This window comes from Oncorhynchus masou, chromosome 7, assembly GCF_036934945.1.
Source record: "Oncorhynchus masou masou isolate Uvic2021 chromosome 7, UVic_Omas_1.1, whole genome shotgun sequence".
NCBI lineage: Eukaryota > Metazoa > Chordata > Actinopteri > Salmoniformes > Salmonidae > Oncorhynchus > Oncorhynchus masou.
The window spans coordinates 19,368,014-19,383,155 of NC_088218.1; the positions used below are offsets into that span (position 1 = coordinate 19,368,014).

General features: G+C 45.8%; 1 protein-coding gene across 1 annotated transcript in view; it reads right to left on the minus strand.

Annotated features, from left to right (window-relative positions):
- Positions 1–258: 258 nt before the first annotated feature.
- LOC135543467 (xin actin-binding repeat-containing protein 2-like) overlaps positions 259–15,142 on the minus strand; it is a 62,633-nt gene continuing 47,749 nt past the window's right edge. The window contains 3 exon segments of the mRNA XM_064970751.1: positions 259–392; positions 4,884–5,198; positions 5,201–15,083. Coding sequence (XP_064826823.1) covers positions 298–392; positions 4,884–5,198; positions 5,201–15,083 — 10,293 coding nt within the window. The 3' untranslated portion in view covers positions 259–297.

A 15,142-nucleotide genomic window follows, 5' to 3' on the forward strand; every position in this document is an offset into this window, starting at 1 on the left:
TTCATTTTCAATGGAATACTCTTGATTTTTAGCACTCCAAAGGTCTTTGTGAGGCTTCTGTCCGAATCCTTCGTCATAATTTCCTTTGGACTTGAACAGTTGTTTGAAGTGTGGCTTGCAGTACATTCGTCCATGGAGAGAGGCGTAGTTGCCAAGGCTGCGAAAGACAAAATGTTGTTGCTACAGTATTCAGACAACATTTGAAATAAGATAGTTGTTATTATTTGTACTGGTTATAAGTCGAAGTTTGTGGTTTACCTTAGTTTGCCACTGCAGTGCTCACAGCGGAAGCAGCTTTTATGGAAATTGTGTTTGTCTGCGACCAGACACTCCATGGGATACACCCTCTTCCGACACACCGTGCACAGTTCCGACTCTGGAACTCGAATTTTCTGCAAGAGAATGATAGTGTTAGGTCATTCTTTTATTTACCTTTTCAGTAAAAACAAAAGTGAATCAAAGCACAATTAGTTAACACTAGCATATCAACACTGTTAGTTAATAATGAGTTATTATCAGTAAACATACTGGACAGTAAATAAAGTATGAAATACATGAAAAAATGGTTCTCACTTTAAACAAACTACAAATTATGAAGGCTTTATGTAGCATATACAGTGAGGGTAAAGAGTATTTGATCCCCTGCTGATTTTGTTTGTTTGCCCACTGACAAAGAAATTATAGACTGATCATTTCTTTGTCAGTGGGCAAACATACAAAATCAGCAGGGGATCAAATACTGATTTCCCTCACTGTATACAGTAACATCTTGCTAAGCACTACACAGATGCTTCACAAATCTGTGTAGTTCATTCCATAATCTATAAAGGGTTTAGAAAAGGTGACATACATAGACATAGTCTACCATTTAAAAAATGTTTAACGAGGCAAATCAGTTAAGAAAAAAGTATTATTTTACAATGACGGCCTACCCCGGCTAAACCCTCCCCTAACCCAGGTCTGCAGTGACGCCTCGAGCACTGAGATGCCGTGCCTTAGACCACTGCGCCACTCGGGAGCATCTCCCTATGTACTGTATAGTAGGCTGCATTGCCAAATGTGACTTAACCAAGACAGACATAACACACACCGACATACAGATGTTACCAAGCTAAGCTAAGCAGACCTCATAAAGATGGCGTTTGTGCTGATGTTAATTAAAATCAAATCAAATCAAATTGTATTAGTCACATGGGCCGAATACAACAGGAGTGACCCTTATATTGAAATGCTTACCAACGAGCCCGTAACCAATAATGCAGTTTCAAAAAATATGGATAAGAATAAGAGATAAAAGTAACAAGTAATTTAAGAGCAGCAGTAAAATAACAATAGCGAGACTATATACAGGGGGGTACCGATTCAGAGTCAATGTGCTGGGGCACATGTTAGTTGAGGTAGTATGTACATGTAGGTAGAGTTATTAAAGTGACTAATCATAGATAAGAACAGAGAGTAGCAGTGGTGTAAAGAGGGGGATGGGGGTCAATGCAAATAGTCTGGGTAGCCATTTGACTAGATGTTCAGGAGTCTTATAGCTTTGGGGTAGAAGCTGTTTAGAAGCCTCTTGGACCTAGACTTGGCGCTCCGGTACCGCTTGCCGTGCGGCAGCATAGAGAACAGTCTATGACTAGGGTGGCTGGAGTCTTTGACAATTTTTGGGGCCTTTCTCTGACACCACCTGGTATCGAGTTCTTGGATTGCAGGATACTTGGACCCAGTGATGTACTGGGCGGTTCGCACTACCCTGTAGTGCCTTGTGGTCGGAGGCCGAGCAGTTGCCATACCAGGCAGTGATGCAACTAGTCAGGATGCTCTCGATGGTGCAGCTGTAGAAGCTTTTGAGGATCTGAGGACCCATGCCAAATCTTTTCAGTCTCCTGAGGGGGAATAGGTTTTGTCATGCCCTCTTCACGACTGTCTTGGTGTGCTTGGACCATGTTAGTTTGTTGGTGATGTGGACACCAAGGAACTTGAAGCTCTCAACCTGCTCTACTGCAGCCCCATCTATGAGAATTGGGGTGTGCTCTGTCCTCTTTTTCCTGTAGTCCACAATCATCTCCTTTGTCTTGATCATGTTGAGGGACAGTTTGTGGTCCTGGCACCACACAGCCAGGTCTCTGACCTCCTCCCTATAGGCTGTCTCGTCGTGGTCGGTGATCAGGCCTACCACTGTTGTGTCATCAGCAAATTTAATGATGGTTTTAGAGTCGTGCCTGGCTGTGCAGTTATGAGTGAACAGGAAGTACAGCAGTGGACTGACCATGCACCCTTGAGAGGCCCCTGTGTTGAGGATCAGCGTGGTGGATGTGTTGTTACCTACCCTTGCCACCTGGGGGCGGCCTGTCAGGAAGTCCAGGATCCAGATGCAGAAGGAGGTGTTGAGTCCCCGGGTCCTTAGCTTATTGATGAGCTTTGAGGGCACTATGGGGTGGAACGCTGAGCTGTAGTGAATGTATAGCGTTCTCACATAGGCGTTCTCACATTGCAATAGAGATTGCATCATCTGTGGAGTGCAAATTGGAGTGGGTCTAGGGTTTCTGGGATGATAGTGTTGATGTGAGCCATGACCAGCCTTTCAAAGAACTTCATGGCTACAGACGTGAGTGCTATGGGTCGGTAGTCATTTTGGCAGGTTACCTTAGTGTTCTTGGGCACAGGCACTATTGTGTTCTGCTTGAAACATGTATTACAGACACAGACTCAGACAGGGAGAGGTTGACACTTGCCAGTTGGTCAGCGCATGCTCGAATACACGTCCTGGTAATCCGTTTGGCCTTGCGGCCTTTTGAATGTTGACCTTTTTAAAGGTCTTACTCAAATCGACTGTGGAGAGCGTGATTACACAGTCTTTAAGAACAGCTGGTGCTCTCTTGCATGTGTCAGTGTTATTTGCCTCGAAGCGAGCATAGAAGTAGTTTAGCTCGTCTGGTAGGCTTGTGTCACTGGCAAGCTCTCAGCTGTGTTTCCCTTTGTAGTCTGTAATGGTTTGCAAGCCCTGCCACATCCAACAAGTGTCAGAGCCGGTGTAGTACGAATCAATCTTAGTCCTGTATTAACGCTTTGCCTGTTTGATGGTTTGTCAGAGGACATAGCTGGATTACTTATAAGCTTCCGGGTTAGAGTCCCGCTTCTTGAAAGCAGCAGGCCTAGCCTTTAGCTCAGTGCGGATGCTGCCTGTAATCCATGGCTTCTGTTTGGGGTATGTACGTACGGTCACTGTGGGGACGACGTCATCGATGCACTTATTGATGAAGCCAATGACTGATGTGGTGTACTCCTCAATGCCATCAGAGGAATCCCGGAACATAATCCAGTCTGTGCTAGCAAAACAGTCCTGTGCTTAGCAAAACAGTCATGTAGCTTAGCAACAGTCCTGTAGCTTAGGTACTATTTAATGAAGCTGCCAGTTCAGGACTTGTGAGGCATCTGTTTCTCAAACTAGACACTCTAATGTACTTGTCCTCTTGCTCAGTTGTGCACCGGGGCCTCCCACTCGTCTTTCTATTCTGGTTAGAGACAGTTTGCGCTGTTCTCTGAAGGGAGTAGTACACAGCGTTGTACGAGATCTTCAGTTTCTTGGCAATTTCTCACATGGAATAGCCTTCATTTCTCAGAACAAGAATAGACTGACGAGTTTCAAAAGAAAGTTCTTTGTTTTGAGCCTGTAATCTAACCCACAAACACTGATGCTCAAAATACTCAACTAGTCTAAAGAAGGCCAGTTGTATTGCTTCTTTAATCAGACCAACAGTTTTCAGCTGTGCTAACATGATTGCAAAAGAGGTTTCTAATGATCAATTAGCCCTTTAAAATTATAAACTTGGATTAGCTAACACAACGTGCCTATGTAGATATTCCATAAAAACAATCTGCCGTTTCCAGCTACTATAGTCATTTACAACATTAACAATGTCTGCACTGTATTTCTGATCAATTTCGGGGCGGCAGGTAGCCTAGTGGTTAGAGTGTTGGACTCAAATCCCGAGCTGACAAGTTAAAAATCTGTTGTTCTGCCCAGTTAACCTACTGTTCTTAGGCCGTCTTTGAAAATAAGAATTTGTTATTAACTGACTTGCCGAGTAACATTTTTAAAAAGATGTTATTTGAATGGACAAAAAATTTGCTTTTCTTTCAAAAACAAGGACATTTCTAATTGACCCCAAACTTTTGAACAGTAGTGTATACTTAAGCAAATAAGGCCTGAGGAGGTGTGGTATATGGCCAATATACCACGGCTAAGGGCTGTTCTTAAGCATGACACAACATGGAGTGCCTGGACACAGCCCTTACCCGTGGTATATTGGCCATATATTACAAACCCCGAGGTGCCTTATTGCTATTATAAACTGATTACCAACTTCATTAGAGCAGTTAAAATAAATGTTTTGTCATACCCGTGGTATACTGTCTGATATACCATAGGTATTAACCAATCAGCATTCAGGGCTCGAACCACCCAGTTTATAATTAGAAATATGCAACCACATCCTCACACAAGCATGAAAACATTAATCCATAACTTCCCATCGCTCCTTTTTGCAAAAATAGCTCTATACAGTATCTTAGGCATCAACAAAACCACCCCCCCCCCCCGTAGACAAGCATATCATGAGGCACGCTCTTGCTGTGTTTTAATGCATTCTAAACAGGCTGCCAGTACCCATTAGATTCATTATGCTTTAGAAGTGTTAGTGTCTGTCAGATAAGAATAAAGACGAAGAACAACAAAGGGGAAATGCATAATTAAAAACAGTGCCAATGCAAAACGTTAATGCTGAATTTGAAGGCACTGTTAATATTTTTTACTTTCACACAAAAAATATGTTAAACACACCATCACTCTCTATTAGTCTCCCCTCATGCTCCATGTGTTGGTTTACCCGTCACGACAGTCTCCTGCTGGTGTGTTACAATCTGTGATGTCCTCTGTTCTGAGACACTGAATCCCAGATTCTGGAACACACTCTCTGTTTCAGCCCAGGAGTGGTTGAAGCTCTTCAGTACGTCCTCTGTGGCGGCCTTCACAGGAACTGCCATCTCTTCAACCGTCCCTTTCACCACGTCGGCATAGGAGGGAGGGAGGGGGCGGGACATGTGGCTCTCAGAGTGCATGCTGGTCTCGCTCCTCACCCCGCTTGTTATGTTGCCAAATTCATCCATGCCAGAGAACTCCTCAGTGACGGACTTTGTTTCGAATGCCCCGTCGGTTCGGCAGACTCTGATTCTCTCCTCTCTCTCTCCTCTTGTTTCTCTCTCACTTCTTTGAGAGCATTATGATCACCCAAGTCAAAGGCATTCTTGATGGCCTTGATGTTGAAGGCAGGTGTTTCATCAGTTTTTGGCATTTTGGGGTCTGCCTCTGGATCTTCAGTGTCACTTCCCAGTCTATCTGTGATGATCATGGGATCTTTTCTGATGAACAGCTTTGGTTGTGGTGATTCAAATTGATTGACCAGCTTTGACAGGTCAAGCCTAGGGAGATCCTCTTTCATTATGTCTATATTCACACCCTCAGGAACTTCCTCTAGATCCTCTGGACCCAGGCGCTCCGGGATTTCAATGGGGTCCTTCCGCATGTATGTCCTGCTAACCTCTGCCTTCTGAGCTTCCTCAAAGAAGAACTTCTTGTCTCTGACAGTCATCATGGAGTCAACCATATCAGCCACATCCGGAGTTGTCGTCCCAGTCTCCATCTCCTGTGTCTGCATGTGGATCTCAGGTTCAATCAGCGCTGGGGAATCCTCTCTGTCAGAGGCTTGCTCTGTGGTCAGAAACTCAGGCATGGGTGGGGGAGGGGACATGCCCCTAGAGAGCTTCGCAGTGGTGTCCTTCAACTTGGCTAGCTTCTCTGAGCTGCTCAAGGTGGGAGAGGGTGTGGCCCTACAGAACCGAGAGGTAGGGGTGCGTGGAGGGGGAGGTGGTGGGGTTGGGGTGGCACCAGACCTGTATGATGGAGGAGGTGAGGGGGTCACCATGAGGGGTGAGTCTGTTCTCCTCACTGATTCAATGCTGATGAAGGTAGGTGAAGGTGTTCGCGTTGCAAGCATAGGAGAGGGAACTCTGGGATCAGGACCTTTTACTTCAGTCAGCTCCGGCTTTTTGCTCTCACGAGAGATCTTCTTCTCCTCAACCACTTTCTTATGGGTTTCGACTCTTGATGAGCCAATGCTTGTTTTAGATATCTTGGCTGTTGCTCCTCCAAATCCTTTATTCTCAGATGCTGGTGCAGGTGGTGGTGCAGGTGATGATGCAGGTGGTGGTGCAGGTTGTGGTGCAGGTGGTTGTGCAGGTGATGATGCAGGTGCCGGTTCTCTATCCTGTTTTGCCATGGCTGCCATTTGTCCTTCTAAGTTCACAAGTTTTGCTTGTGCTAGGTTTCTCACATGGAAAATGATCTCTGTGAGCTTCTTCTTATTCTGCTGAACAGCAACCTGTGTTAAATCACACTTTTCCTCCGCCCTCATCAACCAGACAGGGACCTCACTAAGTATTGTCCTCACTGAGTTTGAATCCATTTTCCCTGGATGAAGCTGCTTAATGTTAAATAGCAGCTTCTGTACCATTACACATTTCTCTGAATCTGTGCTCTCCACTGATTGAGCTGAGCTTTCCGCCATTGATTGAGCTGCTTCTGTCTGTGCTGCTGCCTTCCCTGCAATGTTAATGGAGACAGCTGTAGACTCTGCCTTCGACCTCTCCTGATGCTGCTGCATTTTGCTTACTTCTCCTTGTTGTTGGAAAGACTTGACCTGCTGCTTCTGTGTGCGAACCTGCTGTTCCTGTTTCTGGAAGCTCTGTTGAACTACTCTCTCATTAACAATCACTTGCTCCTGCTTCTGAATGTGCTGTTCCTGCATGCTCTGTTGACTATGGGAGACAGATATGTGGCAGTGCCCTGGAGCTTGAGCTACTGGCATGGGAACTAGCTTTGGCTCTTTGGGAAAAGGGACTTTAATGCCTTTCTGCTTTGCCTTTGTCGTCATTTGGATCTCCGGCTTTGTTTCCTTGGCAGCTGCAGTTTTTTCAACCTCCTCAGCTTTCTCCTGTATCACATTCGTCGCCACCTTTACTTGATTTTTTGCTGAGCTACTGGTGGCCATCTGCGTGCTCTCCTGAACTACTCTGGTCTCACTCTTAGAAATAGTTTCCATACCCATTTGATGTACATGTAATTCGTTTTTCACTGCTCGTTGATCTTTTTCCACCACCTCGCTCTTCTCCTCCTTCTTCTCTGTCGGCAACTTTACAGTTCTCACCTTGAAATTTGAGGTCACTTTTGGAATTTTGATTTTGGTGGGCTGAGATGGAATCTTTTTAACTTTCTGTGTGAGAGAGGCGTCAGTATTATTTTCCTCCTCTGCTTCGTATGTGACGGCGGATTGGGATTGAAGATGTACATTTTCCTGGACAATGCTCTGAGTGGAGATGATAGACCGTGAGCTAGCATTCATACCACTCTGCTGCTCAGCTACTGAGGATGAAATCAAATTAGCGCCAGAATGGACTTTAATGTGGGACTCATGGTGAGGGTGAGCAGCAGGGACTGAAACAGACTGATGCTCGCCAGTGGAAACAGACTGATGCTCGCCAGAGGAAACAGACTGATGTTTTCTGGAGACAACAGATGAGGCGAGTTCTTTCCCAGAAGAGACCATAGAGGACTGATCAGTGGTAATATGTTTCTTATCTGAGGAAATATTTCCAGATCCAGAGGTTGATTTCTTTTCCCCCACTGAGAGCAAAGGTTTGCTCAGGGGGATATGTGATGGAGCTTTCTTCATGGGCGGCTCTTGTGATGAAATGCATACTTTGCTTTTAAACTGAGTTTCCTCAGCCTGTGTTACATCTGAGGTCACTTTTGACTGCTCTGTTTTGTGTGCAACTGAGTGTTGTTCACTTGCAACATTGGTTGAGCCCATCATTTGCATCATACTAGTTGGAGGAGAGGTGGGAGATGTGACTCGTGAAGTGGCGGGAGTTGTGTCTTGTGACTTGTTTCTCTCAGCCTCCTCTCTCTGCACACGATACCTTTCCTCTGCAAGCATCAGTGGGGTTTTGAATTTACTGGCATACAGTTTAGGTTTTGCGACTGGGGCAGGCTCTGCAGGTGGGGGTATTTTGATTGGAGGGATGAATACCTTTTTAGGTGGTCGTGGCAACTCTTCCTGTGGTGGTTTTGCCACTGGGATTGGTGAAGTGATTTTAGTCATGGACACTGTAAAATCAGATTGAACCTGTGTCTTGGTAGTATTTGTAGTTTCCACCTGTTTACAACTGATTTCACTCTTGACTTCCTTGACTACTGCTTCCTCTTTATGTTCTGTCTGAACTGTCATTGGCTGAGGAGGTGGAGGAGGCGGTGGTGGTACTGCTTGCTTTTTCTGCCATTTTGGTTTGACCAGTATTGGTTTCTTGGGTGGGTCAGATTTTGGGATTTTGATTAAAGGCCTAGCTTTAAATGGCTTTCCAGGTGGTGGTGTAGGCACTTGGTGTGGCATTGAGTTTAGCTCTTGCTGTGAGGGCGGTGGAGGAAGAAAGTCTTGCCCTGCCTCGGAGGGTGGGGGTGGGGGAGAAGGGAAAAAGTCAGGCTCCCCGCATTCTGCTGGGGGTGGAGGAGGTGGAGGCGGAAGGTCACTGTCCTGTCTCATAATCAGGGGACGGGATGTGGGAAACATTGGGCTACGGCTTGACAGGGACATTGGGCTGCCTGCCACTGGTGAGGGCGGGGGAAGAAGAGACATCTCAGACTCAGAGGGTGGAGGCGGGGACGTGGGAGGAGGAGGGAAATTCATCTCAGGCGTCCCTTTCTTTATCATACCTTTTCTCTTCACGTCCAGGTTCCGGAAATTTGTATTCAGATTTTTGACGTTGTGTTTTTGTGTAACAGTCTTATGTTCTGTCACGGTTGTTTGCAACCGTTTCATTGTTTTTGTTTCCTGTGTTTGCTTTGAAACAATATTAGTTTGAGATGTGCTTTGTGTTTCTTTCATCACATGTATGTCTGAGGCTGCTTCATTCTCAGTTATCTGATTCGTTGATGTATTGTCAGTCATCTGATTGGTCATGTTTTTCTTCTTTATGAAGATGGGTTTAGGGGGTGGTGGTATTCTCTGTTTCACAGCCTGTTTTTTAACATGTGTCTGCTGTGAGGACTCAGACATATTGACTGTTTTGACCTGTGTTGTCACGTTCATGTCTGAGACTTGTGTTTCTCTCTGTGTTTCTTTCGTCGCATTTATGTCTGAGACTGCTTTATTCTCAGTCATATGATTGGCTGCTTTATTCTCAGTCATATGATTGGCTGATTTATTCACAATCATCTGATTGGATGCTTTATTCTCACTCATGTGATTGGCTGATTTATTTACAATCATCTGATTGGCTGCTTTATTCTCAGTCATGTGATTGGCTGATTTATTCACAATCATCTGATTGCCTGCTTTATTCTCAGTCATCTGATTGGCTGCTTTATTCACAGTCCTCTGATTGGCTGCTTTAATCTCTGTCATCTGATTAATTGATGTATTATCGCTCATCTGATTGGTCAGGTTTTTCTTCTTTATGATCATGTGTTTAGGAGGGGGTTGCATTTTCTGTTTTACACTCTGTGTCTGTTCTTGAACTTCAGTCTGTTCTTTTACATGTTCCTGCTGTGAGTCCTCCAAAATATTTACTGTTTGGACCTGTGTTGTCATAGAGTGTTCCTCTTGGGTGAGGGTCTTGCTGCTCTTCACTGATTTGTCCTCGGTGTACGTCTCAGTGTGCTTTTGTGTGGTATCCTGTGATTTACTGCTCTGACTCTGAGAGAGGTTTTTCACAGTAGGAGCTAGATTAATTGTGACGTTCTCATTCTTAGCCACATCTGAGTATTCATGGTCCATCACTTGCTGTGTGGGTAATGGATTTTTCACATGAGCTCTAGGAGCTTTCCTGGGAGGATACTTTCGTACTTTCCGATTTGAATATTCTTTTCGCTGCATCAGATTCTTTATGGCTCCTTTAACATCTCCCTTTATCACCTCCTCCTTCTCCATCTGTGATTGCTCCTCATCCTGGTCCTGCCCCTGCCCTTCGTAGAGGCATTTTATGGAGGTCTTCACATCTCCCTCAGTGCTTCCCCTGCGTTGCATTCGGGGGGATGTGGATGGTTCTAGTAACAGCTGTATTGTGCCTCTCACGTCCCCCTGTTCACTCACTTGGTGCTGGTATAGCTTTTTCTCACTCGAGGCCTCATGCAAACCCTTCAGCGCAGTATGAATGTCTCCCTTTACAATCTCCTCCTTTTCCATCTCTTTCACTGCCTGCTTAGCCTCTTCTAGTGATTTCAAGGTGCCTTTTATATCGCCGGGCACTAAATCCTCAACAATTACCTCAGTCTTGGTGGTCGCCGATTTCTCTAATGATTGGAGGGCTCCTCGGATATCACCTCGGACAATTTCTGGCTTTTCCATTTCCTTGGCTTGGTTTTGAGCCTCCTCCAAAGACCTCAGAGTGGTGTGCAGGTCCCCTTTCACCACTTCCTCTTTCTCTATCACTACTCTCTTGCTAATAGTTTTGGTCAGTGAGTCCAGGGCCGCCCTCAGATCTCCCTTGACAATTTCCTCCTTCTGCAGGTTGTCCAGCAAGAGAGCAGGTTCCATCATGAACACCTTCACTGTGTTGTTGACATCACCAGGGACAATATCGTCCTTAGCTACTGTGCGTTCAATCTGCTGTTGATTCTTCCTTAGTGTCATTTTGGTTTCCATAACGTCGCCGCCAATGATACGCTCCTTCTGCGCCTGTTCTTGTTCCTCATTAGGTTCAAACTGGAGTTGTTTGAGGTAATCCAGTGCCCCAGATTCAATACAGGTGGAGTAAAAGCTAACGTTACCCCTCTCCGTGTCTTCCACCCTTATCCTTTTAGATTCCTCTGACCCTGGGTTGGACAAGAGACTGTGAAGGGTCCTACTGACATTGCCTTTGATGATATCCTCCTTCTCAATGCCACCACCATCTTCCTTATTGAGGAGGGAGTATATAGTCATTCGCACATCTCCCTTTTCATCTTCTTGAATCAGAATTCCACGTTTTGAGGAGCCCTCCTCCTTCAGTAGGTTGTTGATGGCCTCTTGAATGTCGCCTCTGAGGATTTCCTCCTTCTCAACATTGAATCCCTTTCCTTGGTTGAATAGCTGTTTTACTGTTGTGTTGATGTTGCCTCTCTCGTCCTGGTCTATGACTATCCCTGTCTCTGTCATTTCTCGTCTGTTTAGGAGGTTCATCATGATGTTGTTCAGATCCCCTCTGATCACCTCCTCCTTCTGGATTTCTGGAGCATCTTGGTTCAAGAGTCTATATTTTGCCATTCTGACATCTCCTATCTCATCTGTCTCAATGAGAATCCCTTGTGAGTCAACCATTTTCTGACAATACAGCTCTTCAAGGGTCTCTTTGATGCTCTTCCCCATTATTTCAGTTCTTTCTACACTGTTCTCATTAAATTTGGTTAAAGGAGTGGTTTCAAAAAGCCATGTTGTTGTCTTTACATCTGCTTGTGGGATCTCCTCCCGGGTGACAACAATCTCTGTTCCGTCTGACTCTTTAATGCTGTCAAGCGGCTGTTTTTCAAAGAGCCACACAGACTGTTTGACATCTCCTTTCATCACTTCTTCTTTTGTCACGGTCTCCATTTCATCATATTCTGAGACCTCGCCATGGATCTTATCGATGCTGTGTGTTTCAAACATCCACGAGGCAGTCCTGACGTCCCCTTTTTGGATCTCACTCACGCTAACAGTTCTAACATACTTCTGGGACAGTTCATCTGTCTCAAAAAGGTGTTTGTTTGTCTTCACATCACCACCCTGGATATCTTCAACTGTTTTAGTCAACACTTTCATGTCCTCAGCGATTTCATCAAGAGGTTGTGTTTCGAACCTCCACCTGGCCGTGCTGACATCACCTTTCTGGACGTCCTCCTCAGTGACAGATTTGATGACATAGACGTCGTCTGTGTCCCTTATTGAATCCAGAGGTTTTGTCTCAAATAACCACCGTGCCCCCACCACGTCTCCACTCATGATTTCTTCCTTTGTCATAGTGGTAACTTCATGGTAGTGGCCCTCTTTGTCACAGATTGCATACAGTGGCTGATTTTCAAACATCATGGTGTAGCTTTTCACATCCCCTTTCTCTATATCATCCCTGATGATGCTCTGGAGTTTTGACATCTCAGTCTCGGTGGACTCCTCTTGGATTTTATCGAGAGAGTAAGTCTCAAAAACGAAGCGTCCTTGACCAACGTTTCCTCCCAGCACATCGGTTACGGTGCGAGTGTCCTTGGCTCCCTCTGTATCCTCACAGATAGTGTCTATAGGTTGGTTTTCAAAAAGCCACATGTTGTTCACTACATTTCCTTTCTGAATTTCCTCCGCCGTAAGGGTCTTCAGCTTATGCATCGTTTCAGCTGAGGTTGAGGTCATGATGTCTGAAGACCTATTCTGGAAGAGAAACTTCATCCTAGACACATCTCCAGACTGGACATCAATCTTAGTCACTCTCCTGAAGGCACCACTCTCCTCCCCTGTGAGGTTCTCCAGGTTCTCTGTCTCAAAGAGGAAGCGAGCGTGATGCACATCTTTGCCTTGGACGTCCTCTTGTTTGACAGTGCAGGTTTTGAGAACGGTCTCCGATTCGGACTCTGAATGGTCACAGATGTTATCCAGGTTCTGAGTCTCAAAGAGCCATGTGCATGTTTTGACGTCCCCTTTGTTGACCTCCTCAACCTCAGTCTCATTCCTCACCTTATCTGCTTTCTCATACAGATTATCCATGGGTTGAGTCTCAAACAGCCACCTGCAGGTTTTCACATCACCCTTCTCAATTTCAACACTCTCCTTTGTCTTAGTTTCATCTTCTTCAGTGTTGCTAAAATGTTTAATACCATCGAGGGGTTGAGTTTCAAATAACCACTTGGCAGTCTTGACATCGCCCGATTCAATCTCCTCCTTTGATATACCTTTTATAATCTGGAATTTATTGATACTTTCCTCAAACTCATCGATAGGATGTGTTTCAAACATCCACCTGCAGCTGCGAACATCTCCTTTTACTATCTCCTCACGTCGCACGGTTTTCACCTCGTGGTAGTGTCCCTCGCTGTCTTGCATGGCATACATCGGGGTGGATTCAAAAATAACTTTGTTTGATTTCACAGACCCACTGGTAACACCTTCAACTTGGATTCTCTGTGCCCCCTCACATCTGCTTAAATCCAAGGTTTCAAATCTTTCCTTGTGATTTGTGACGTCGCCCTTATCAAGTTCTTCAAGGTTTATAGTGCGTGTCATTTCCTTCTTCTCCTCCCTAATGTTTTCAAGTGGTTGACTTTCAAAAACCCACTTCTGATGTCTAACATCACCCTTCTCCTCCTCGGACGCAACCATCTTCTGAAGTTTCCCTACTTCAGCCAGATCCTTCAGGTTCTCCATTGGCACTGTCTCAAACAGATGTTTTGCTGATCGCACATCACCTCCTACAATCTCCTCTGAGGGTAAAGGTCTGGCATTGGCATTGTCTTTCAGAGTATCCATCTGCTGTGTCTCGAAAACCAAGCAGTGCTTCCGCACATCTGCTCCAATAATCTCCTCCTTTTGCCTGATGTTTTGCCATTCCTCGTCTTTAATGGAGTCCAGTGTCTTTGTCTCGAACAGCCACCTCCCCCGGTTCACGCCTCCCTGGGAGTTGTCCTCCATGGAGACTCCACAGATCAGCTTCACCTTGGCAGGGTCTTTGTTGATCATGTCCAGAGGCTGGGTCTCAAAAAGCCAGCGGGAGGTCTTTACGTCTCCTTTCTCCATCTCCTCCCTGCGGATGGCAGTGATCTCCAGTATATTTCCAGAGTCACCCCTGATGACACACATGGGCTGGGTCTCAAACATCCGTGTGGTTGTCTTCACTTCCCCTTTGATCTCCTCAAGCTCTGACTTCAGGTTCAAGAAGTGGCTCTCCTCAATGGTCTCTGTGTGGCTGAGGGAATCCAAGTGTTGAGTTTCAAACAGATACCTGGCCGTTTTCACATCCCCTCCTGTAATATCTTTAGTGAAGACAACCTCCAAGGCTTGCTCATCCTCCTGGTAGAATTTATTCAGACAATCCAGTGGCTGGGTCTCGAAAAGATAGGTGGCTGTTCGTACATCTCCTCTCGCTAGCTCGGTCAATTTCCCTGTCTGTACAGTGGATTCTGGGGTGTCTGCACGCAGCGCATCCATGGGCTGGGTCTCAAACATCCATGCTGTGTATTTGACATCACTTCCTGCAATGATTTCCTGCTCAGCAATGTTCTTCACTTCTTCATCCTCATCTGGGGTGTCATCTTTAATGGTATCCAGCGGCTTATTCTCAAACATCCAGCGCATGGACTGCACCTCCCCTTTAAGGATCTCATCCCACTCCAGGTAATCTCCCTCAGGGCTCATACATTCATCCCCACCACTGTTCTCAAACACATAGCAAGCCTGCTGGACTTCCCCGGTCATCTCATCTTCACTATCCAGCTGTGACTGCTCGATCTCCGTGACGTCGGTGAAGTAATCCTTCTCCATGGTCCTCCGAACCTCTGGGTGCATGTGCTTGTACAGGCGCTTCAGCTCATTGAGGTTCCTCTGCTTGGAGTACTGCTCTTTGTTGAAGATGTATCTCTGTTGGCCAGCCTGCTCCTGAGTCGGGAGAGAGTCACAGCACTCGGGGACCTCCTGGGGCAGTAATTCAGTGGGTGGAGGAGGGAAGTGCTCCATGGTCTCATAACCCATGGATGAGGCTGAGGCAGCGGTAGAGGAGGAGACAGCCCCTGTCCTGATATTGGATGAGGCTGAGGCAGCGGTAGAGGAAGAGACAGCCCCTGTCTTCATATTGGATGAGGCTAAGGCAGGGGTAGAGGAAGAGACAACCCCTGTCCTCATAGTGGATGAGGTTTCATAGCTCGTTGCTGCTGAAGCCCTGGATGACTGTTTCACAGTGGACAAACTTTCATAGATAGCTGCTGCTGAGGAGGACTGGTTTACCGGTGCCCATTGAAACTGGTTATAATCCAGATCAATCTATGGTTTTATGATTGATGGAAAGAAGGACAGTGGTAGTTGCAGTCAGAATATGAAGT